This window comes from Myotis lucifugus, unplaced genomic scaffold (genome assembly GCF_000147115.1).
Source record: "Myotis lucifugus unplaced genomic scaffold, Myoluc2.0 scaffold_23, whole genome shotgun sequence".
Taxonomy (NCBI): Eukaryota; Metazoa; Chordata; class Mammalia; order Chiroptera; family Vespertilionidae; genus Myotis; species Myotis lucifugus.
The window spans coordinates 8,435,013-8,453,148 of record NW_005871071.1 but is presented as its reverse complement, the minus strand read 5'-3'; the positions used below and the strand labels follow the sequence as shown (position 1 = coordinate 8,453,148).

At 41.0% G+C, this 18,136-nt stretch overlaps 1 protein-coding gene across 1 annotated transcript in view; it reads right to left on the bottom strand.

Annotated features, from left to right (window-relative positions):
- Positions 1 to 18,136, bottom strand: part of FBN1 (fibrillin 1) — a 236,126-nt gene that overhangs the window by 177,221 nt on the left and 40,769 nt on the right. The window contains exon 5 of the mRNA XM_006085996.3: positions 9,649 to 9,744. Within this exon, the coding sequence (XP_006086058.1) occupies positions 9,649 to 9,744 (96 nt within the window). The remainder of the gene's footprint in view (positions 1 to 9,648; positions 9,745 to 18,136) is intronic.

The following is an 18,136-nucleotide window of genomic DNA, read 5'->3' as shown; positions in this document are numbered from 1 at the left end:
CATGATGATCTTCCCCCAAACCCTAGACATTTTGACAAATACTCATCTACAGATGAGGATCATATATGGATTTAAAATACCTATCTAGAATATGAAGATGTTGTCATGGAGATGTCAAATGACTTTCAAAATGATTGTCAAGATCAGAATCCAGATCTTTAGAATAAGAATGTTAAAGGTGTTGAGGGAGAAAGGGAAGAAGGGTAAAATTAATGGATTTGAAAGTGCTGGGTTAAACTAAGTGAAAACACTTACCTTCCTGCAGGACTCCCGGGAGCTAGTCTGCGAATACACCAGTGCCTCTCCAAGATGAGGACATGGAATAGCGTTTCCAAAATGCTACGGCCATGGAAACTTCATTGCATGGAACCCCCATAGGAGTAATGTTTTACAAAAAGTACTTTGGCACATCATCTGGACCACAAAGTTCCATATATACGTTCAATATACATTCCTAAACCAAAAGCAGCAGACTCTCTAGAGGCCATAACTCCTAGGGAACATAAACACTAAGCGTCCTCAAGGACTCGCAATCGAGCATGTAAAATCAGGAGGGGTCTCCAGACTGCTATCCACAGGTTAAGTTGAAACAGTTTCAGAAGCAGGCCAGTCCATAATTTATACTTACAAAAGAGAATTTTCCAAATCTCAAAACCCTGCATCATACAGATATTGTGCTGAAGCACCATTCAGTAGAATAGAGGGGCACCACAGAGACATCTGAAACCCACCCTCCCTTCTTTGCAGTAAAGCAAGTTGGCATCATTGCCCCTCTTTCTCATAGGAGGACTCCAACACGCAGAAAGCTGGCAGAGCAGGGACCTCCTGAGGGTGACTGTGTGCTCCCTTTTCCCAGCCAGTTCCAGCCTCTGCACCTTTGCACGCTCTTTTCCCTTCACCTGTACTTCCCCTCACCTATGCTGCCTCACTAAACCTTTGCCATGCTTGGTTACTTAATTATTTCATATATCCATTGATGTTACTAGAAATAAGGTTCCAGAGTGTGCTGTCCAATAGCCACATGTGGCTATTAGCTGGCCCAAATTCATATGTGGCGTAATATATGCACTGGAGTTCAAAGACTTACTATAAAAAAGAATGCAAAACATCTCAATAATTTTCAATACTGAGGATCGATTAAAAAAAACTTTTGGATATGCTGGATTAAACAAAATATACTATCAAAGTCCATTTTACCTGTTTCTTTTGATGTTTTCATGTGACTACTAGAAAAGTTAAAATTACTTATGTGGCTCACAATACATTTCTACTGAGTGTTGCTCCAGGGTTTTGAGCACCCAAAACTAAAACATGGTCCAGGAAAAAAGAATGGTCCAAATATTAAATGTTGCCACTAACTTATAAAAAAAAACTTTCTTTTTTTAAAGATCAGGGTGCTAAAAAAAACAAACAATAAAGTTGAAAATAAACTGTCTTTGAAGATGAAACCATGATACTAAATCTTTGATCAAATTCAATAGCTGCATTCCATTATTGGCTTTGAGAATAGAAGAGGATGTGAAAACGGACATTTCCACCAAGACCACAGATATCACATTCCAAATCAAGTGTGACGCTGCGATCAGAATTTGCAAAGGGGGTGATGACAATCTGATCACAAGGCTCTTAAATCTCATGCACACCAAGAGTATCAAAGTGTCTGAGGTTGCAAAAGATGGGTAGGGGGTACTTGGACGAGAGCTGAGCTACCACTAGCTCTCTCTCTGAGAAACTGGGGGAGGATCACATTATGATGACAAGTCATGAGGGTGGCTTCCAGGAGGCTGCTCAGAACACATGATATATAACCCTGAAGTCTGCAGGATACTGGGGACTGTCTCATGATGGAAACTGGCTGCCCTGCCCAGCTGACATGGCTCAGTGGTTGAGCATCGACCTATGAACTAGAAGGTCGTGGTTCGATTCCCAGTCAGGGCACATGCCTGGATTGTGGGCTCGATCCCCAGTGTGGGATGTGCAGGAGGCAGCCGATCAATGATTCTCATTCAATCTCTCTCTCTCTCTCTCTCTCTCTCTCTCTCTCTCTCTCTCTCCCCCTTCCTCTCTAAAATTAATTTTAAAAATATTTTTTTTAAGAAAGAAACTGACTGCCCTGATGCTGACATGGTTCTAGGGAGAGGCTACTACTGTCAAAGTTGGTTTGTACTCCAGAAATTCATTGTGGCAAAAAATGCAAGAGTGTTTTCTGCCAGCTAGTGGTGGGCCACTGCAAGGGAAAGCTGGTGTGAACTTAGATCCTTTCTCAGAGGACCGCCTGGAGCAGCAAAGAGGCTTCAAATGGCCAGAGGTACCACTGGACGAAAGAAGCTGTAAACAACCAAGAACTTAGATATATTTGCTCACATTAACCCACAGGGAAGAAATTCTGAAAGGGACAAAAAAATTTCATCCACCAACAGAGGAAAAACGAGCCCACGAGAGGGACAGAGTGGGGACAGTGCAACTGCTTTATCACAGCATCCCACCAGTTCGGCGTCTTCATGCCAGGCATGTGCAGCCTCGAGAGGCATGGTAGTGTATGTTCCCTGTGTGCATACAGTGACTCAACTGCGAGAACTGAACGTCTATGTCAACAGAAGTGGTTTCTGCAGCTATTCTAGGACAATCAAGTTTATTCAATGATCCACCACCTGCCGAGTGCTGCCATACCACTTCAGATGCATGGTAACATTTAGGGCATTCTGCCTTTGCTCTCTGCACACTGGTATTTAGTTTCCATTTAGACTAAATACCAAAAGTGAGGCTCACAGAGGGCTCCAATATACTTTAGGAACAACAGTGTATATTGCTGGTTACCTTTAAGGGGAACAAGATGCCTAGCTCACAGAGCCCTGCCTTCCAAAAGCACTCTGAGAACAGAAGATGGCCTGCGGCATTTACACTAGGACTTTGGTAACAGCCACCTAAAATTTAACATTATGTAAAATTAGAGTCAGAAATGCAGCTCTATAAAACTCAGAGAGAGAGAGAGAGAGAGAGAGAGAGAGAGAGAGAGAGAGAGAGACGCATTTCATTCATTAATTCATTCCAGAAAAAAGCTCCAGGGAAAAAAGCATGAGAAAACCAGGCCCTGATTCTATGAAGCACCCTAGACAGGCCTCTGTGAGAAGGTCACGTTTCTAGCTCCTTTTTATGAGGCAAATGTATCTGAAATGCACGACCTGGTTATGTATTGGGAACGTTATATGTTAGTCCTTTCCATTCATTAGATATGATACAATACAGCTTTTCTGGATTCACAAAATAAATGCTTATCAATTGTTTAAGGATTGTTTTTTTGATAATTGTTCAATGAAATCATTTAAAAAGATATCTGTGCAAAATTACCAGTTTTTTATCATCAGGGAAACTAAATTATGATAAAGACAGTTTCTTATATACCAACTGCACATATGAGGATGTAGATTTAAAAAACAACAACAACAACAACAAAAAACACACATCTTTTCCACCTCCATTAACACTGCAATTCCAAAAAGGAGGCAAGTATAAGGAAGGAAGGCTTAGTTCCCCTTCCACTGTCTGCTTCTCTGACAGAGAGAGAATTATGGCAATACTTTCATTTTTATTCTACTCCACATTTGCCCCATTGTTCTTTTTCTTAAAGCGGTCGTTTCAACAATGCTTTCCCTTAGGCTTTAGCCACGGAGAGCCCGCAGAACAGCCAACAGACATTCTTGATTTGGCAACAACCCAATGATTGTCTTCACAGTTTAGACTTGGGTAGGAATTTAACACTGAACGAATGCATCGGAATTTAGAAGGCTCCGTGTCCATGCTTACACTCAGCAGCACGCGTGAGGACCGCCAGATGGAGGAATCAGAGAAAACGTTTTGTTATGCGCATTCATGCTTCCAAAAGGCTTCCTCCTCAGGTTCACAGAAAGTTTGCCATGAAACATTAATCCACTTCCATGTGCTGCAAGAGCCATGCAAGACAATCCTTTTCGCTGCTTTTTAATGAGTCAGTTTTTGACCCCAAACAACTAAAGTGCTTGACTATACACTGATGTCATTAGAGCTGACACTATTTTGTTTCTAAAACTCAAATGCCTCCCAGAAAGAGAAGGAAAAATGGTCATGTGCTCATTTTAATGTATTGCTGACTCTATAAAGGTAATTCCCCAAAAAGTGGCTCAAAATATGGTTTGAACAGTCCTATATAATAAAAGGCTAATATGCAAATCGACCAAATGCACTGACCACCAGGGGGCAGATGCTCAATGCAGGAGCTGCCCCCTGATGGTCAGTACTCTCCCACAGGGGGAGTGCCGCTCAGACAGAAGCTGGGCTCACAGCTGGTGAGCGCAGCAGTGGTAGCAGGAGCCAATCCAGCCTCCGCAGCAGTCGGACATCCCCTGAGGGATCCTGGACTGAGAGAGGGCGCAGGCCAGGCTGAGAGGCCCCCTCTCCCTCCAGTGCACCAATTTTGTGTACTGGGCCTCTAGTTGTAATATAACAATAGAACCTTCCATGGTACCTACACTGAATGGCAATATTCATTTTGTATGTCTACATTTAGGACTGTTGGTTCAGTCCTTCAGAGTCCATTTATTTATATACTGTGAACAGACAGGAATCACCCTCTTTCCATGAGTGGATTATCTTTAAAATATCAAAATCAGCCTGGTCGGCTTGACTCAGTTGTTGATTGTTGACCTATGAACCAAGAGGTAACAGTTTGATTCCAAGTCAGGGCACGTGCCTGGGTTGCGGGCTCGATCCCCAGTGTGAAGCCTGCAGGAGGCAGCCCATCAATAATTCTCCCTCATCACTGATGTTTCTATCACTCTCTCCCTCTCTTTTCCTCTCTGAAATCAATAAAAAAATATATTTTAAATATATGAAAATCAATAAAATAGAAAAATATTCCAAAACCCTGCATTAGATGCACTTGAGCAATATTCAAGACCCCTCCCTTTCCTTCAGCTTTAAACTTATTTATCAGCAACTTAGTTCAACTCTCCACCCAACTAGCCAAATTTCTTGAAGGGCTTTTAAGAAAATATGACTTCCACTTAAAAACTCATCGTTCTACATTTCTTCCTCTGTTCCTCAGAAAATTCTCTGCATTACTAATGGCACCTTCCCAGTGATATCCAACTGTAGCACAGTGATCCCATGCACAGGCTTATGAGACAAACTGGCTGGGTTCAGCTTTTGATTGCACCACTTACAAGCTGTCTGACCTTGGGCAAGCTATTTGACCTCTGTCTGTCTCTGTTTATACCTCTATAAAATGGGACTCATTATAGAACTTTTCTCATAAAGTTGCTGCAAATCCCCAAAGTACAGCATTCAGCACACTCCCTGGCACACTCTAAGTACCCAGTACACATCACCTGCTATATCAAGGGCCTCTTTGTGATTTTCATTCTTTCTTGACCCTTTGATGAGTGGAACGATTGCCAAGCGATTTCTTGAACTCCTTCTTGCCTTGAGTTTCTTTAACTTAGTGCCCTCCTGGGTCTCTTGCTTCTCTTTGTGTTTTCTCATGTCTTTCTTTTATTGTCTTCTTCCTCAAGCTTATTCATCATTATCCCTCCCCATTTCCAAGTTCAGGTCTATTGCCATCATTCTCCCTTTATTCATTACCTTGAGAAGTTTCATTCACTACATGATTCACTGTGTTTAATATAAGAGAATTTAACAAGATTTTAAATGGCTTGCATTCTGAGGCAAGATGGCAAGAGAAAGTGTGCTTCCACACAGTCTGTTGACAGTAGCTATGGCAATAAACAACTAGCTCGTGTTATCATTGCCAAAACAGACACTGACTTCATTTCAATACTAATAACAACCGCTAACATACTGTACCACAGAGCTTAGGAAATGGTCAGTTTTACTGGTTACTCAAGACCCAAGCAGAAAGAAGGTAAAAATGGTGGGGGAGGGAGGAAAGAGCAATCAGGAAAACCATACATTTACAGAAAATGTAAATTTACAGAAAATAATTATAAGATGAAGAACAATGAAAGAAACTTAGGATATAAAAGAAGATACAAGAGATTCTATCTTTGATAGAGAATATAGCAGGGAGTGGGAAATGCAAGTGCTCACAAGGGCTAAGAAGCAAGCTAAATAAATGAAGTGGGCAGGATGATAATAGGGAGTGGTGGAGGTTGTGGTAAACCGAAGAATGTAACTAAAGGTATTCGCATTCAGAAAAGTAAACATTGCAAGCCAAACAAGTCACAGGCCTTTACTTTTCTTCCTCTAGTGCAGTGATAGGAATTAGTGTCATTGTTACCAGCCCAACGAGGCTGACTAGCCAAGAAATGTTTTAAAAAACATATTTATTTTATTGGCTAAAAGCTGCAAGTAAGACAAATTTACTTTATAATCTGATTGCATTTGCTGAGTGAATTGTTGTGATTCATAATTCAAGCGTGCATCCACTGCTCCTCTCCATCACAGAACAAACCACTATGTCCATGAATTAAGATTCACTTATTGGCTTAAAGTGAGCCAAATCCTTCCCAAGTCATCCCCAAAGGGTACTCCACACTTGTATCGGTTCCCTAAGGCACTTAGAGGTACATAAAAGTTCCAAGATTTCCCAGGGACAAAGCTGCTTATTCTAGGAAGGACTTGTAACTGACATTTTAAGTGTTCCTTTCATGTGCATTACATCAGGACAGGAAGTTGTTTGTTTGTTTGTTTATTGCCACTTGCTTTGGACCAAAACACACCTTCTTTTTCTGCATCCTTGTCAATTGAAAAATAAGTCTGTGACCCTAAAAATATCACACTTGTGAAAGATGGGGCTGAATTCAATTAGGCATCAACAGTGTAAACTGTTACAATAAACCCAATGAAAAATATCCAGAATTGTCCCAGTGAGCAAACAGCAATTACTTCCAGGAGATACTTATTCGGGTCTGATAATCATATCTCCAGGTTTCCTGGTGCTTTAAAATAAATCCCATTCAACATGTATTGGCCGTGTGCCATGCATCAGTAAGAATTAAAAAGATGAAACCATAGTTGCTGCTGAAGAGCTTACTCTCTAGTGGGGGAGGTGGACAGGGAAACCCACTTGGGTACCATGGTGATGTCCCTACGAGAGGCATGGAGAGACAGCTAAGGAAGGATGCAGAAGGAGCACCAGCCCCAGCCTCCGGGAAGGAAGAGAGGAGATTAGTAAAGCTTTCCTGAAAGTTCATTTTTAAAAATAAAAAGTCATATCCCAATTAAAACATAATACAACTAGCCTAGGCAGTTTAAACTAGCCTAGGTAATAAATGAGGTCATCAGGACACCACCCAACACAGAAGTCACACAGACACTTCCCTACACTTCCAGATGTATTTGTCCTGACTCTGTCCTACATATGCAGTAATGATTCCTGAAATCACAAATATACATTTGAGTAAAAGGATGTATTGCCTCATTTTTGTAAAGAGGTAAGCAGATGAGTTTCCCATGAGCAGAAAACAGTGAAAATTCTATTAAGGGAAGTACAATTCTAGAATCCAAAAGACTCCCCTCTCCTGTGCACTGAAGGAAATTATACCCATGGATCGCCTCTCCCGTTGAAGGTCTGGGACTGCGCATTCAGGGGTGGAACAGGCAAAAGTAATGATTAAAGAGCCCACCTTCTATCCCCCCATCTCAACTACTGAAAATGCCTGGAAATCTGACATTTAGGGATTAATTTTATTTTGATACTGCGAAGACCCCACACCTCAGTGCAAATTTCAGGGGAGGTGTCCGAAATGCTCTCCAAAAGTTGGAGAAACCCCTGAGTAATATGCCAGTTTTAATTAGTAGTTTAGTAACGTAACCCATTCATTTCATTTCTTAATCTTGGTAGAAAATCAAGTCTTGAAAGACATAACTGTGGGATGGTTAAACACCACACCCTCTTTATTTTAGATTGGGTTATTAATACCAGAACTATGGGTATCAATATCCTTTGCTGCAAATTATCAATCACTTTCTTAGATGTAAAATAGCCTACAATTTCATTATGTTAGTGATTTTTTTCTAAAACAAATTGAACCTAGTGTTACCATTGCAGAATTATTTTCACATACCACTTTCTCAATTTACACATTAACAATTTTAATCTCAACAATTTAAATCCTACATCATCTTCATTGAGTAAATAAGGAGGCCATAGTGATACTACCTAATCAAAATATTTATCTTCATTACTCTGGATACCATTAGACAAATATTAGCTCCAAATCAATAAAAATACATCTGTGCAAGTTGTAAAAAGAAAGGGTTTTAAGAAGGACTTCCAACATGGTACCAAATGCAACATAAAGGCCAAGAGACCACGATGCATCCATCACACATCAATACCACACAACGGTTTATAAATAGAGATACAATATTTATCCAGTAATCATAGTAATTGACCTAGAGTTACTTGCTAAAATATGTATTGTTGCTTTATCAACAAATAACTCAATTTAAATAAACTTGTAAAAATAGAAACGGAGAACAATTTCTCACATACCACTCTCTGCTCTTTGTTTTAAAATAAAATATATTCAATATCTACTACTGAATGTTTACTTTCCATCTTCAAATAAAAAGATCTTTAACAACATTGGATACAAGTGATGATGCAGTTTAAAAGGTTTATGAGTATTTTCCAATGAGTACTTTTCATGAGTACAGTATTTTTGTAGTTTTGTATGAAATAAACCCTCTAAACCAGAAGTGGGGAACCTTTTTTCTGCCAAGGGCCATTTGGATATTTATAACATCATTTGTGGGCCATACAGAATTATCAACTTAAAAATTAGCCTGCTGTATTTGGTCTAACATTTAATTAACTCAACCCCTAATGCCTTGGCAGGGCCAGACCAAATGATTTCTCGGGCCTTATATGACCCACATGTTCCCCACCTCTGGTCTAAACCTTCACTATAAAACTGGGAACGGTAAGAAAATGGCTATGAATGTGGAGACAAAATGATCAAAAATGCCATAGTTCCGAGGATGGGAAGGAGACTCAAGCACATTACACATCTCCACACAGCTGCATTTATAGGCAAAACATTTGTTTTTATTAGGAGCAGGAGTAAGCATTAGGCTTGAACACAGAAAATTCACATTCAAATTAAAGCTTATTATTATGTATGCAACCTTCTCAGATGCCAAAGTGAGGATGGTGACACCCTTCAGCAGGTGCAGAGTGCTGGTAGCCGCACACTGCCGCGGCGGACGCGATATTTCTACAGTGGATTCTGAATGTTGAGCATCTGTGCCACTACAGCCTCCAACAGGTCCTAATAGATCTTTAGGTGTGTTTTTCTTCGTCCTAAATTTTCCCCTTTCTATACAGATGTTCTGTTTAGAACCATTTCTCTACTTTACTAGGATAATAATGAGCTCAATATGGGAAATTCTCCTTCTTCTACCTTGATGCCAACTGGAACTTATGCTCACTCTGGAGTCCTGAGTCCATTGGAAAGAATAACTGAATGACATAAACAGATTTAGGACCACTGTCTTATCATCCTAGGATCCTTCCCAGTGACAATTTGGAAAGCCCCTCAACATTTAGCCAACGTCATGAAGCAGCAGCACAAATCCAATGTGTATTTAAATCAATAACAGCTGTAGCCACCAGAACATCTGTATACCAATTCATTTTTTACAAATTACCTCTTTCACACTGGGGTCCAGTAAAGCCGTAAGTGCACGCACATCGGTTTGGGGCCACACACCTGCCTCCGTTGAGACAGCCACTTTCACAGACAGCTGGAAAACAAGGAGAGAGGAGCTGAGAGGTCTTCTAATGCTAATGAAATAACAATTTCTGCCCCCTGAAAGGACAACAATAAAAAAATCTAAATAATCACTGTGGTATGTGTTACTCTACAGTTCTAGCTCCACCATGTCCCTCTGTCAACTCTTAGATAAAACTGCCTGGGTAGGTGAGTTTGTACCTGTGTTAACTCTGGCAGTTTCATTCCAGGAAGCATAGGAGCAATGCTTTCAGTTCTGCATCTAAAATGGTGCTTTATAAAAGGCATCACTGAACTCAAAGTTACACAGAACATTTTGAGGGTTGCCAGAAGGGAGGGGGATTTAGGGGGTGGGTAAAAAGGGGAAGGGATTAAGACATACAAATCGCCAATTATAAAAACAGCCATGGGGATGTAAAGTACAGCAGAGGGAACACAATGAATAACATTGTAATAAGTAGGTATGGTGTCAAATGGGTACTAGACTTATGGGGGAATCCCTTCATAGGCTATATAAATGTCTAATCACTGCTGTACTTGAAACTCAAAGGAAGCCAGGGCTATTGTTATAGTAAATGAGTTAACGCATGCAGAATCTGAAATGTGCCTAGCACAGAGTAAGTCACTCAACAGATGAATGATGTTGTTCTGGTTGTTCATTGTTATCTCACTCCCGTTCCTGGCTCTACTTTGGGCAAAAACATGGTATGCATAAAGATCCTCAAAACCTGGCCCATGACTTCCATTCCATGCAATATCTCCATTCCCATAACTCCCCTTAGCACAGAAGCTCTAGCAACACCAAAGCACCCGCCATGTTCAACAGCCCATGCTCTGTCATACTCCAGTACTGTGGCCCATGCTGGCCATCTGCCAAGAAGGCCCATCTCCCATCATCTGACAACTGAACTCCTAGCTGACCCTCAAGACTCAGCTGAAGGGTGTCCCACACTGGGGAGGCTGTCCCCCTTTTCTCTCGCCAATTGGAAACAACATGAATAAAAGCTCATCCTTAAGAATTCATCCATGTAATGAAATTCAGCCATTAAATGTATTTTTAAATGTTTAATAACATGGAATATACTTCTAATAAAATATTTAGGGAAAAAGTAGTATGAAAAAGTATGCATAGGGATTCAGGAAAATGGCGGAGGCTTAGACGGACGTGTTGGTGCTTTGTCCCGGACCAGATGGGGGCGAGCAGCTGAAACGGGTAACAATCAGCCCGATCAAGCTGGGGAGGTTCAGCTGAGAGACAGTCTGCAGCCAGGAAAGACAGAAAACTCCTAAAAAATGCGGATGGTTGGAGATTGAGGCTGAAACCTCCCTCTGGGCGCCAGCGCAGCGGTGGGACCGCGCCATCTCAGGCAGCGTTTACCGGCATCCAGAGATCGGCTACTAGCCCGGCGGCTACTGACCCGGAGGCAGCGATTCGCAAACAGCGCGACTGCAAGAGCCAAGGGGAGACCTGCACCCCTCCACGGAAAGGTTGGACTTGCCTCGAAGGTACGGTTCGCAGTTCAGGTTGGAGCGAGGAACGCGCGCGCGGGCGCAGGGGAAAATCTGTGTCCGCCAAAATCCGCGCTCTCCAAAATCCGTGCCCATAGAGGCCGGCGTGTCTCGCAAGTGGGGAGGGCTCCCGCAGGGCTGCTGCCAGAAGGTAACACTATAAATGAGCCCATAGTTGGACTGGATGCAGAGGGGCTGCCTCAGAGTTTCCCTGTTGGCCGGCTACTTGTTGTTGCCGGGGGCTTGGGTGCGCGCAGACACTCCGCGCGGTTCTGGAGGGTGGAACCCTGCGAGTTCGAGCAGCTTCCCAGGCTCTTGTTCGCACACTTCCTCTTACTTCTGTGGGATTGATTGTTGAGCCCAGTGCATGTGAGTGCCCAGTTGGGGTCACTAGCAGAGCTTGTAGGGGAAGATTGTTTTTGGGGAGCCTGGGAAACAGAACTGGGAGTGGCGCCGGGGGAACCACCTCTGGGCGGAGGTGGTTCAGGCACAATAGGCAGCTCCTGGTCGGAGAGAACTTATAGCCTCGGAGGTCAACCCAGACACACTGCCACCCAGAGGCAGAGCCACGAACTGACTCCTCTGTAAATACAGATAAGGCAATAAGGACTGTGGCTTACAACAAGGAGGAACAGTGTATCAGAGGGAAAGTCAACATTCTCCTGAATTCCGGGCGTGCCAATAAGAAGAGTAGAAGATCTGAAGCACCTGCATTACTGCACATTTTTATTTTTATTTTTTTAAATTACTTTTTCTACTTTTAACTAAGAAAACATTTTTTTTTTCATTTTTCTTTTTTCTCCATCACCCGATTTTGCCCTTTCAGCTACTACATTTTTATTTTTAACTAGTATTATTACCGCTACCATTTTACCATTTTTTAAAGTGTCATTTTATCTTGTCTTTATTTTATTTTGGGACTAATGTTCTCCATTCTATTTTCATCGTTCCTTTAGCAACATTTTTCTCTACCTCAATTTGCCTCTGTGCTAAACAATCTTCCCCACTTTCTCCCTTTTGCTGTCCTGTTTCTCTTACCCTACTCCAGCTTTAGATCTTCCCTATTCTTTTTATCCTCTGTCAAAATTTAACCCTGCTTAAATATCCTATGTCCAATCCCCTGTTCTAAATCCTTATACACCTTTCCTTCATCTTCCTTCACTATCCATTTTTTTCTCTCTCTTCTTCTTCTTTTCTCTCTCTATTGTTTTATCGTTGTTTGCCTGATTGACGAGTATATTTTTTTTTGAGTGTTTGTGAGGTTAGACTGCTTATTCTTTTTATTTTCCTGCCCCTCCCTCTACCCCCCCCCCCGGTTATTTCTGCGCTTCTCTGTCCCCTTGCGTCGCTTGATATTATTGGTTGTTTGTAGCTTGTATTCATCTCCAGGAATCTGTTGCTGCAATTTGTTGGTATTAGTGGCGGACCTATAGGAGTTTTCTCCTCACATAAATAGTCTCTCCCCCTTTTACACTTCACTTTCTTTTCTCTCTTACTTTTTTTCTTCTTTCTTTTTTTTTTCTCCTCCTCTTTTTCCCCTCCCTTTTCCAATCTCATCTTTGCACTCCTTTTTTTCTTTCTTTCTTTTTTCTCTTCTACCTTTTTCTCTTCTTTCCCCCTTATCTCCCAACTCTCTTAGCTCGGGTGGCCACCTTTATTTGGGGTTAGTAATATTGTAAATACAATAGTGTTCAATGCCTGGTACGTTGTGCCTTGTTGTGTTGTATTTTGTGCCTCTAAATCAACGCAACAGATTCAAGCAACAGCGGCCTCCTGATCACCACACGCTCTGCCTGGGGAACAGTTGCTGCGTCTGAAGCCTCCCTCCACCAGCCAGAAGAGCCACCACAACTGTGAACAGCACCCATCAGAGGCCCTGCTATCAACAGAGGAGCCGCTGCTACCACAACCGCCCAAGGAGCAACCACAGACCGAGGAGCCACTGCCACCCAGGGAGCAGCCACTGCCACCCAGGGTCCAGCCACTGAACGATTCAACAACTAGTAATGTCAGTGAGATCAAACATGGGTAGACAAAGAAACCCCCAAAGGAAAGAAAAGGACGACTCGCCAGAAAAGCAGCTAAGTGAGACAGAGATATGCAACATGACGGAAAAAGAATTCAGAATAAGGTTCCTAGAGTACATGCACCGGATGTTCAAGAAGCAAGAAGAAACAGATGAAAAACTCAACTACGTATGCAAGAAGCTAGAAGAAACAGGTGAAAAAATCAACAACTTAAGTAAGTCCCAAGAAGAAATGAAGAGCGACATAGCTGCAATAAAAAACACCATTGAAAGTATCAACAGTAGACTGGGAGAAGCGGAGGACCGAATCAGTGAATTAGAAGACAAGGAAGCAAAACACACTCAAACTGTACTGCAAATGGAGAAAAAAATTAAAAGGCAGGAGGAGAGCCTAAGGGAACTTTGGGACAACATGAAACGAAGCAACATATGAATAATAGGGGTGCCAGAACAACAGAAAGATGAACATGGATTAGAAAACCTATTCGAAGAAATAATATCAGAAAACTTCCCTGAGGTGGGGAAGAAGAAAGTCACACAAGCCCAGAGAGTCCCAAACAAGGTGAACCCGAAAAGACCCACACCAAGACACATCATAATTACCATGGCAAATGTTCAGGATAAAGAGAGAATCTTACAGGCTGCAAGAGAGAGGCGGAAAGTAACATACAAGGGATCTCCCATTAGATTATCAAATGATTTCTCAACAGAAACACATCAGGCCAGAAAAGAATGGACGGAAATCTACAAAGTGATGCAAAGCAAAGGACTGAATCCAAGAATACTCTATCCAGCAAGGCTATCATTCAAAATTGAAGGGGAAATAAGAAGCTTCACAGACAAAAAAGGGCTAAGGGAGTTTATCACCACCAAGCCAGCCATGCAAGAAATGCTAAAGGGACTGGTGTAAAAGAAGAAATATCAAGCTCAGAAAGAAAACAGCCACACACACACACAAAAAAGAAATGGCTACAAACAAGTACCTTTCAATAATAACTTTAAATGTAAATGGACTAAATGCTCCAAATAAAAGACACCGAGTGGCTGAATGGATAAAAAAACATGACCCGTACATCTGCTGTCTACAAGAGACCCACCTCATTGGAAAGGACTCACACAGACTGAAAGTGAAGGGATGGAAAAATATCTTTCACGCAAATGGAAAGGAAAAGAAAGCTGGGGTAGCAATACTTATATCTGACAAAATACATCTCAAAGTGAAGGCCATAACCAGAGATAAGGAAGGCCACTTCATAATACTAAAGGGATCAATACAACAAGAAGATATAACCCTGGTAAACATATATGCACCCAATGCAGGAGCACCCACATACATAAGAAAACTTCTGGAAGATATCAGGGGAGATATCGACAATAACACAATCATAGTAGGGGACTTTAATACACCACTGACATCACTGGATAAATCCGCTAGACAAACAATCAGCAAAGAAACAGCAATCCTAAATGACTCACTAGATCAGATGGACTTAATTGACATCTTCAGAACACTACACCCCACAGCTGCGGAATATACATTCCTCTCAGGTGCTCATGGGACATATTCAAAAATAGACCACATATTGGGTCACAAGCAAAGTCTCCACAAATTCAAGAAGATTGAGATCATAAAAAGCATCTTCTCAGACCATGATGGCATAATGTTAGAAATAAACTACAATAAAAACAACCCAAAATACTCAAACACTTGGAAGCTGAATAGCATGTTATTAAATATTGATTGGGTTACCGATGACATCAAAGAAGAAATTAAAAACATCCTGGACACTAATGACAATGAAAACACAACAATCCAAAACCTCTGGGACACAATGAAAGCAGTCCTGAGAGGGAAGTTTATAGCTCTACAGGCCTATCTCAAAAAACAAGAAAAAATGGTAGTTAATCATCTAACTCTACAACTCAAAGAATTAGAAAGAGAGCAACAAGAAAACCCCAGAGTGAGCAGAAGGAAGGAGATAATAAAGATTAGAGCAGAAATCAATGACATAGAGACCAAAAAAACAATACAGAAAATCAATGAAACCAAGAGCTGGTTCTTTGAAAGGATAAACAAGATTGACAAACCACTCGCCAGGCTCACCAAGAAGCAAAGAGAAAGGTCCCAAATAAACCAAATCAGAAATGATAGAGGCGAAATAACAACAGACCCCACAGAAATACAAATGATTGTTAAACAATACTACGGGCAACTCTACTCCAACAAACTAGACAACCTGGAGGAAATGGACAAATTCCTAGAAAAATACAACATTCCAAAACTCAATCAGGAAGAATCTAAAAACCTCAATAGGCCAATAACTATGGAAGAAATTGAAGCAGTCATCAGAAAGCTTCCAGCAAACAAAAGTCCAGGGCCAGACGGCTTCACAGGGGAGTTCTACCAAACATTCAAGGAAGAACTAAAACCTACCCTCCTCAGACTACTACAAAAAATTCAAGAGGAAGGAACACTTCCAAGCTCATTCTATGAAGCCAGCATCACCCTAATACCAAAACCAGGTAAAGACATCACAATGAAAGAGAATTACAGGCCAATATCCCTCATGAACATAGATGCCAAAATCCTCAACAAAATCTTAGCAAATCGGATCCAGCAGTACATCAGAAGGATCATACACCATGACCAAGTAGGATTTATCCCAGAGATGCAAGGATGGTACAACATCCGTAAATCAATAAATGTGATACATCACATAAACAAATTGAAAGAAAAAAACCACATGGTCATATCAATTGATGCAGAAAAAGCATTCGACAAAATCCAACACCCATTTTTGATAAAAACTCTCAGAAAGGTGGGAATAGAAGGATCATACCTCAACATAATAAAAGCCATATATGACAAGCCCACAGCCAACATCATACTCAATGGTCAAAAACTAACACCATTTCCCCTAAGAACAGGAACAAGACAGGGATGCCCACTCTCACCACTCCTGTTCAACATAGTACTGGAAGTATTAGCCATTGCAATTAGGCAAGAAGAAGAAATAAAAGGCATCCAAATTGGAAAAGAGGAAGTAAAACTGTCCTTATTTGCAGATGACATGATATTATACATACAAAACCCTAGAGACTCCATCAAAAAGCTACTAGACTTAATACATGAATTTGGCAATGTAGCAGGATACAAAATTAACCCCAAGAAATCTGAGGCATTTCTATACACCAATAGTGAACTTTCAGAAAGAGAGATTAGAAAAACAATCCCATTTACCATCGCACCAAAAAAATTAAGATACCTAGGAATAAACTTAACTAAAGAGGTTAAAGACCTCTACTCAGAAAACTACAGGACGTTGAAAAAAGAGATAGAGGAAGACATAAACAGATGGAAGAACATACCATGTTCTTGGATTGGTAGAATCAACATCATTAAAATGTCCATACTACCCAAAGCAATCTATAAATTCAACGCACTTCCCATTAAAATACCAATGGCCTTCTTCAAAGATCTAGAACGAACTCTCCAAAAATTCATCTGGAATAAAAAAAGACCCCGAATAGCTGCAGCGATCCTGAGGAAGAACAAAGTAGGTGGGATCTCAATGCCAGATATCAAACTGTATTACAAAGCCACTGTTCTCAAAACTGCCTGGTACTGGCACAAGAACAGACATATAGACCAGTGGAATAGAATAGAGAGTCCAGAAATTAGCCCGAACCAATATGCTCAATTAATTTTTGACAAAGGAGGCATGAACATACAATGGAGCCAAGATAGTCTCTTCAATAAATGGTGTTGGGAAAATTGGACAGATATATGCAAGAAAATGAAACTAGACCACCAACTTACACCATACACAAGAATAAACTCAAAATGGATAAAGGACTTAAATGTACGACAGGAAACCATAAAAATTCTAGAAGAATACAAAGGCAACAAAATCTCAGACTTATGCCAAAACAATTTCTTCACTGATACAGCTCCTAGGGCAGTTGAAACTAAAGAGAAAATGAACAAATGGGACTACATCAAAATAAAAAGCTTCTGCACAGCAAAAGAAACCATCAACAAAACAACAAGAAAACCCACTTCGTGGGAAAACATATTTGCCAACGTCATATCTGATAAGGGCTTAATCTCCAAAATTTATAGGGAACTCATACAACTTAACAAAACGAAGATAAACAATCCAATCAAAAAATGGGCAAAGGATCTAAATAGACACCTTTCAAAAGAGGACATTCAGAAAGCCAAGAGACATATGAAAACATGCTCAAAGTCACTAACCAAAGAGATGCAAATCAAAACAACAATGAGGTACCATCTCACACCTGTCAGAATGGCCATCATCAACAAATCAAGAAACGACAAGTTCTGGAGAGGATGTGGAGAAAAAGGAACACTTGTGCACTGCTGGTGGGAATGCAGACTGGTGCAGCCACTATGGAAGACAATATGGAGTTTCCTCAAAAAATTGGAAATGGAACTCCCATTTGACCCTGTGATCCCACTTCTAGGAATATATCCCAAGAAACCAGAAACACCAATCAGAAAGGACATATGCACCCCTATGTTCATAGCAGCACAATTCACCATAGCTAAGATCTGGAAACAGCCTAAGTGCCCATCAGTAGATGAATGGATTAGAAAACTGTGGTTCATCTACACGATGGAATACTATGCTGCTGTAAAAAAGAAGGAACTCCTTCCATTTTGCAACATCATGGATGGAACTGGAGAGCATTATGCTAAGTGAAACAAGCCAGTCAATGAAGGATAAATACCACATGATCTCACTCATTCATGGATAATAAAGACCATTACAAACTTTTGAACAATAATAGATACAGAGGCAGAGCTGCCTCAAACTGATTGCCAAACTGCAGTGGGAAGGCCAGA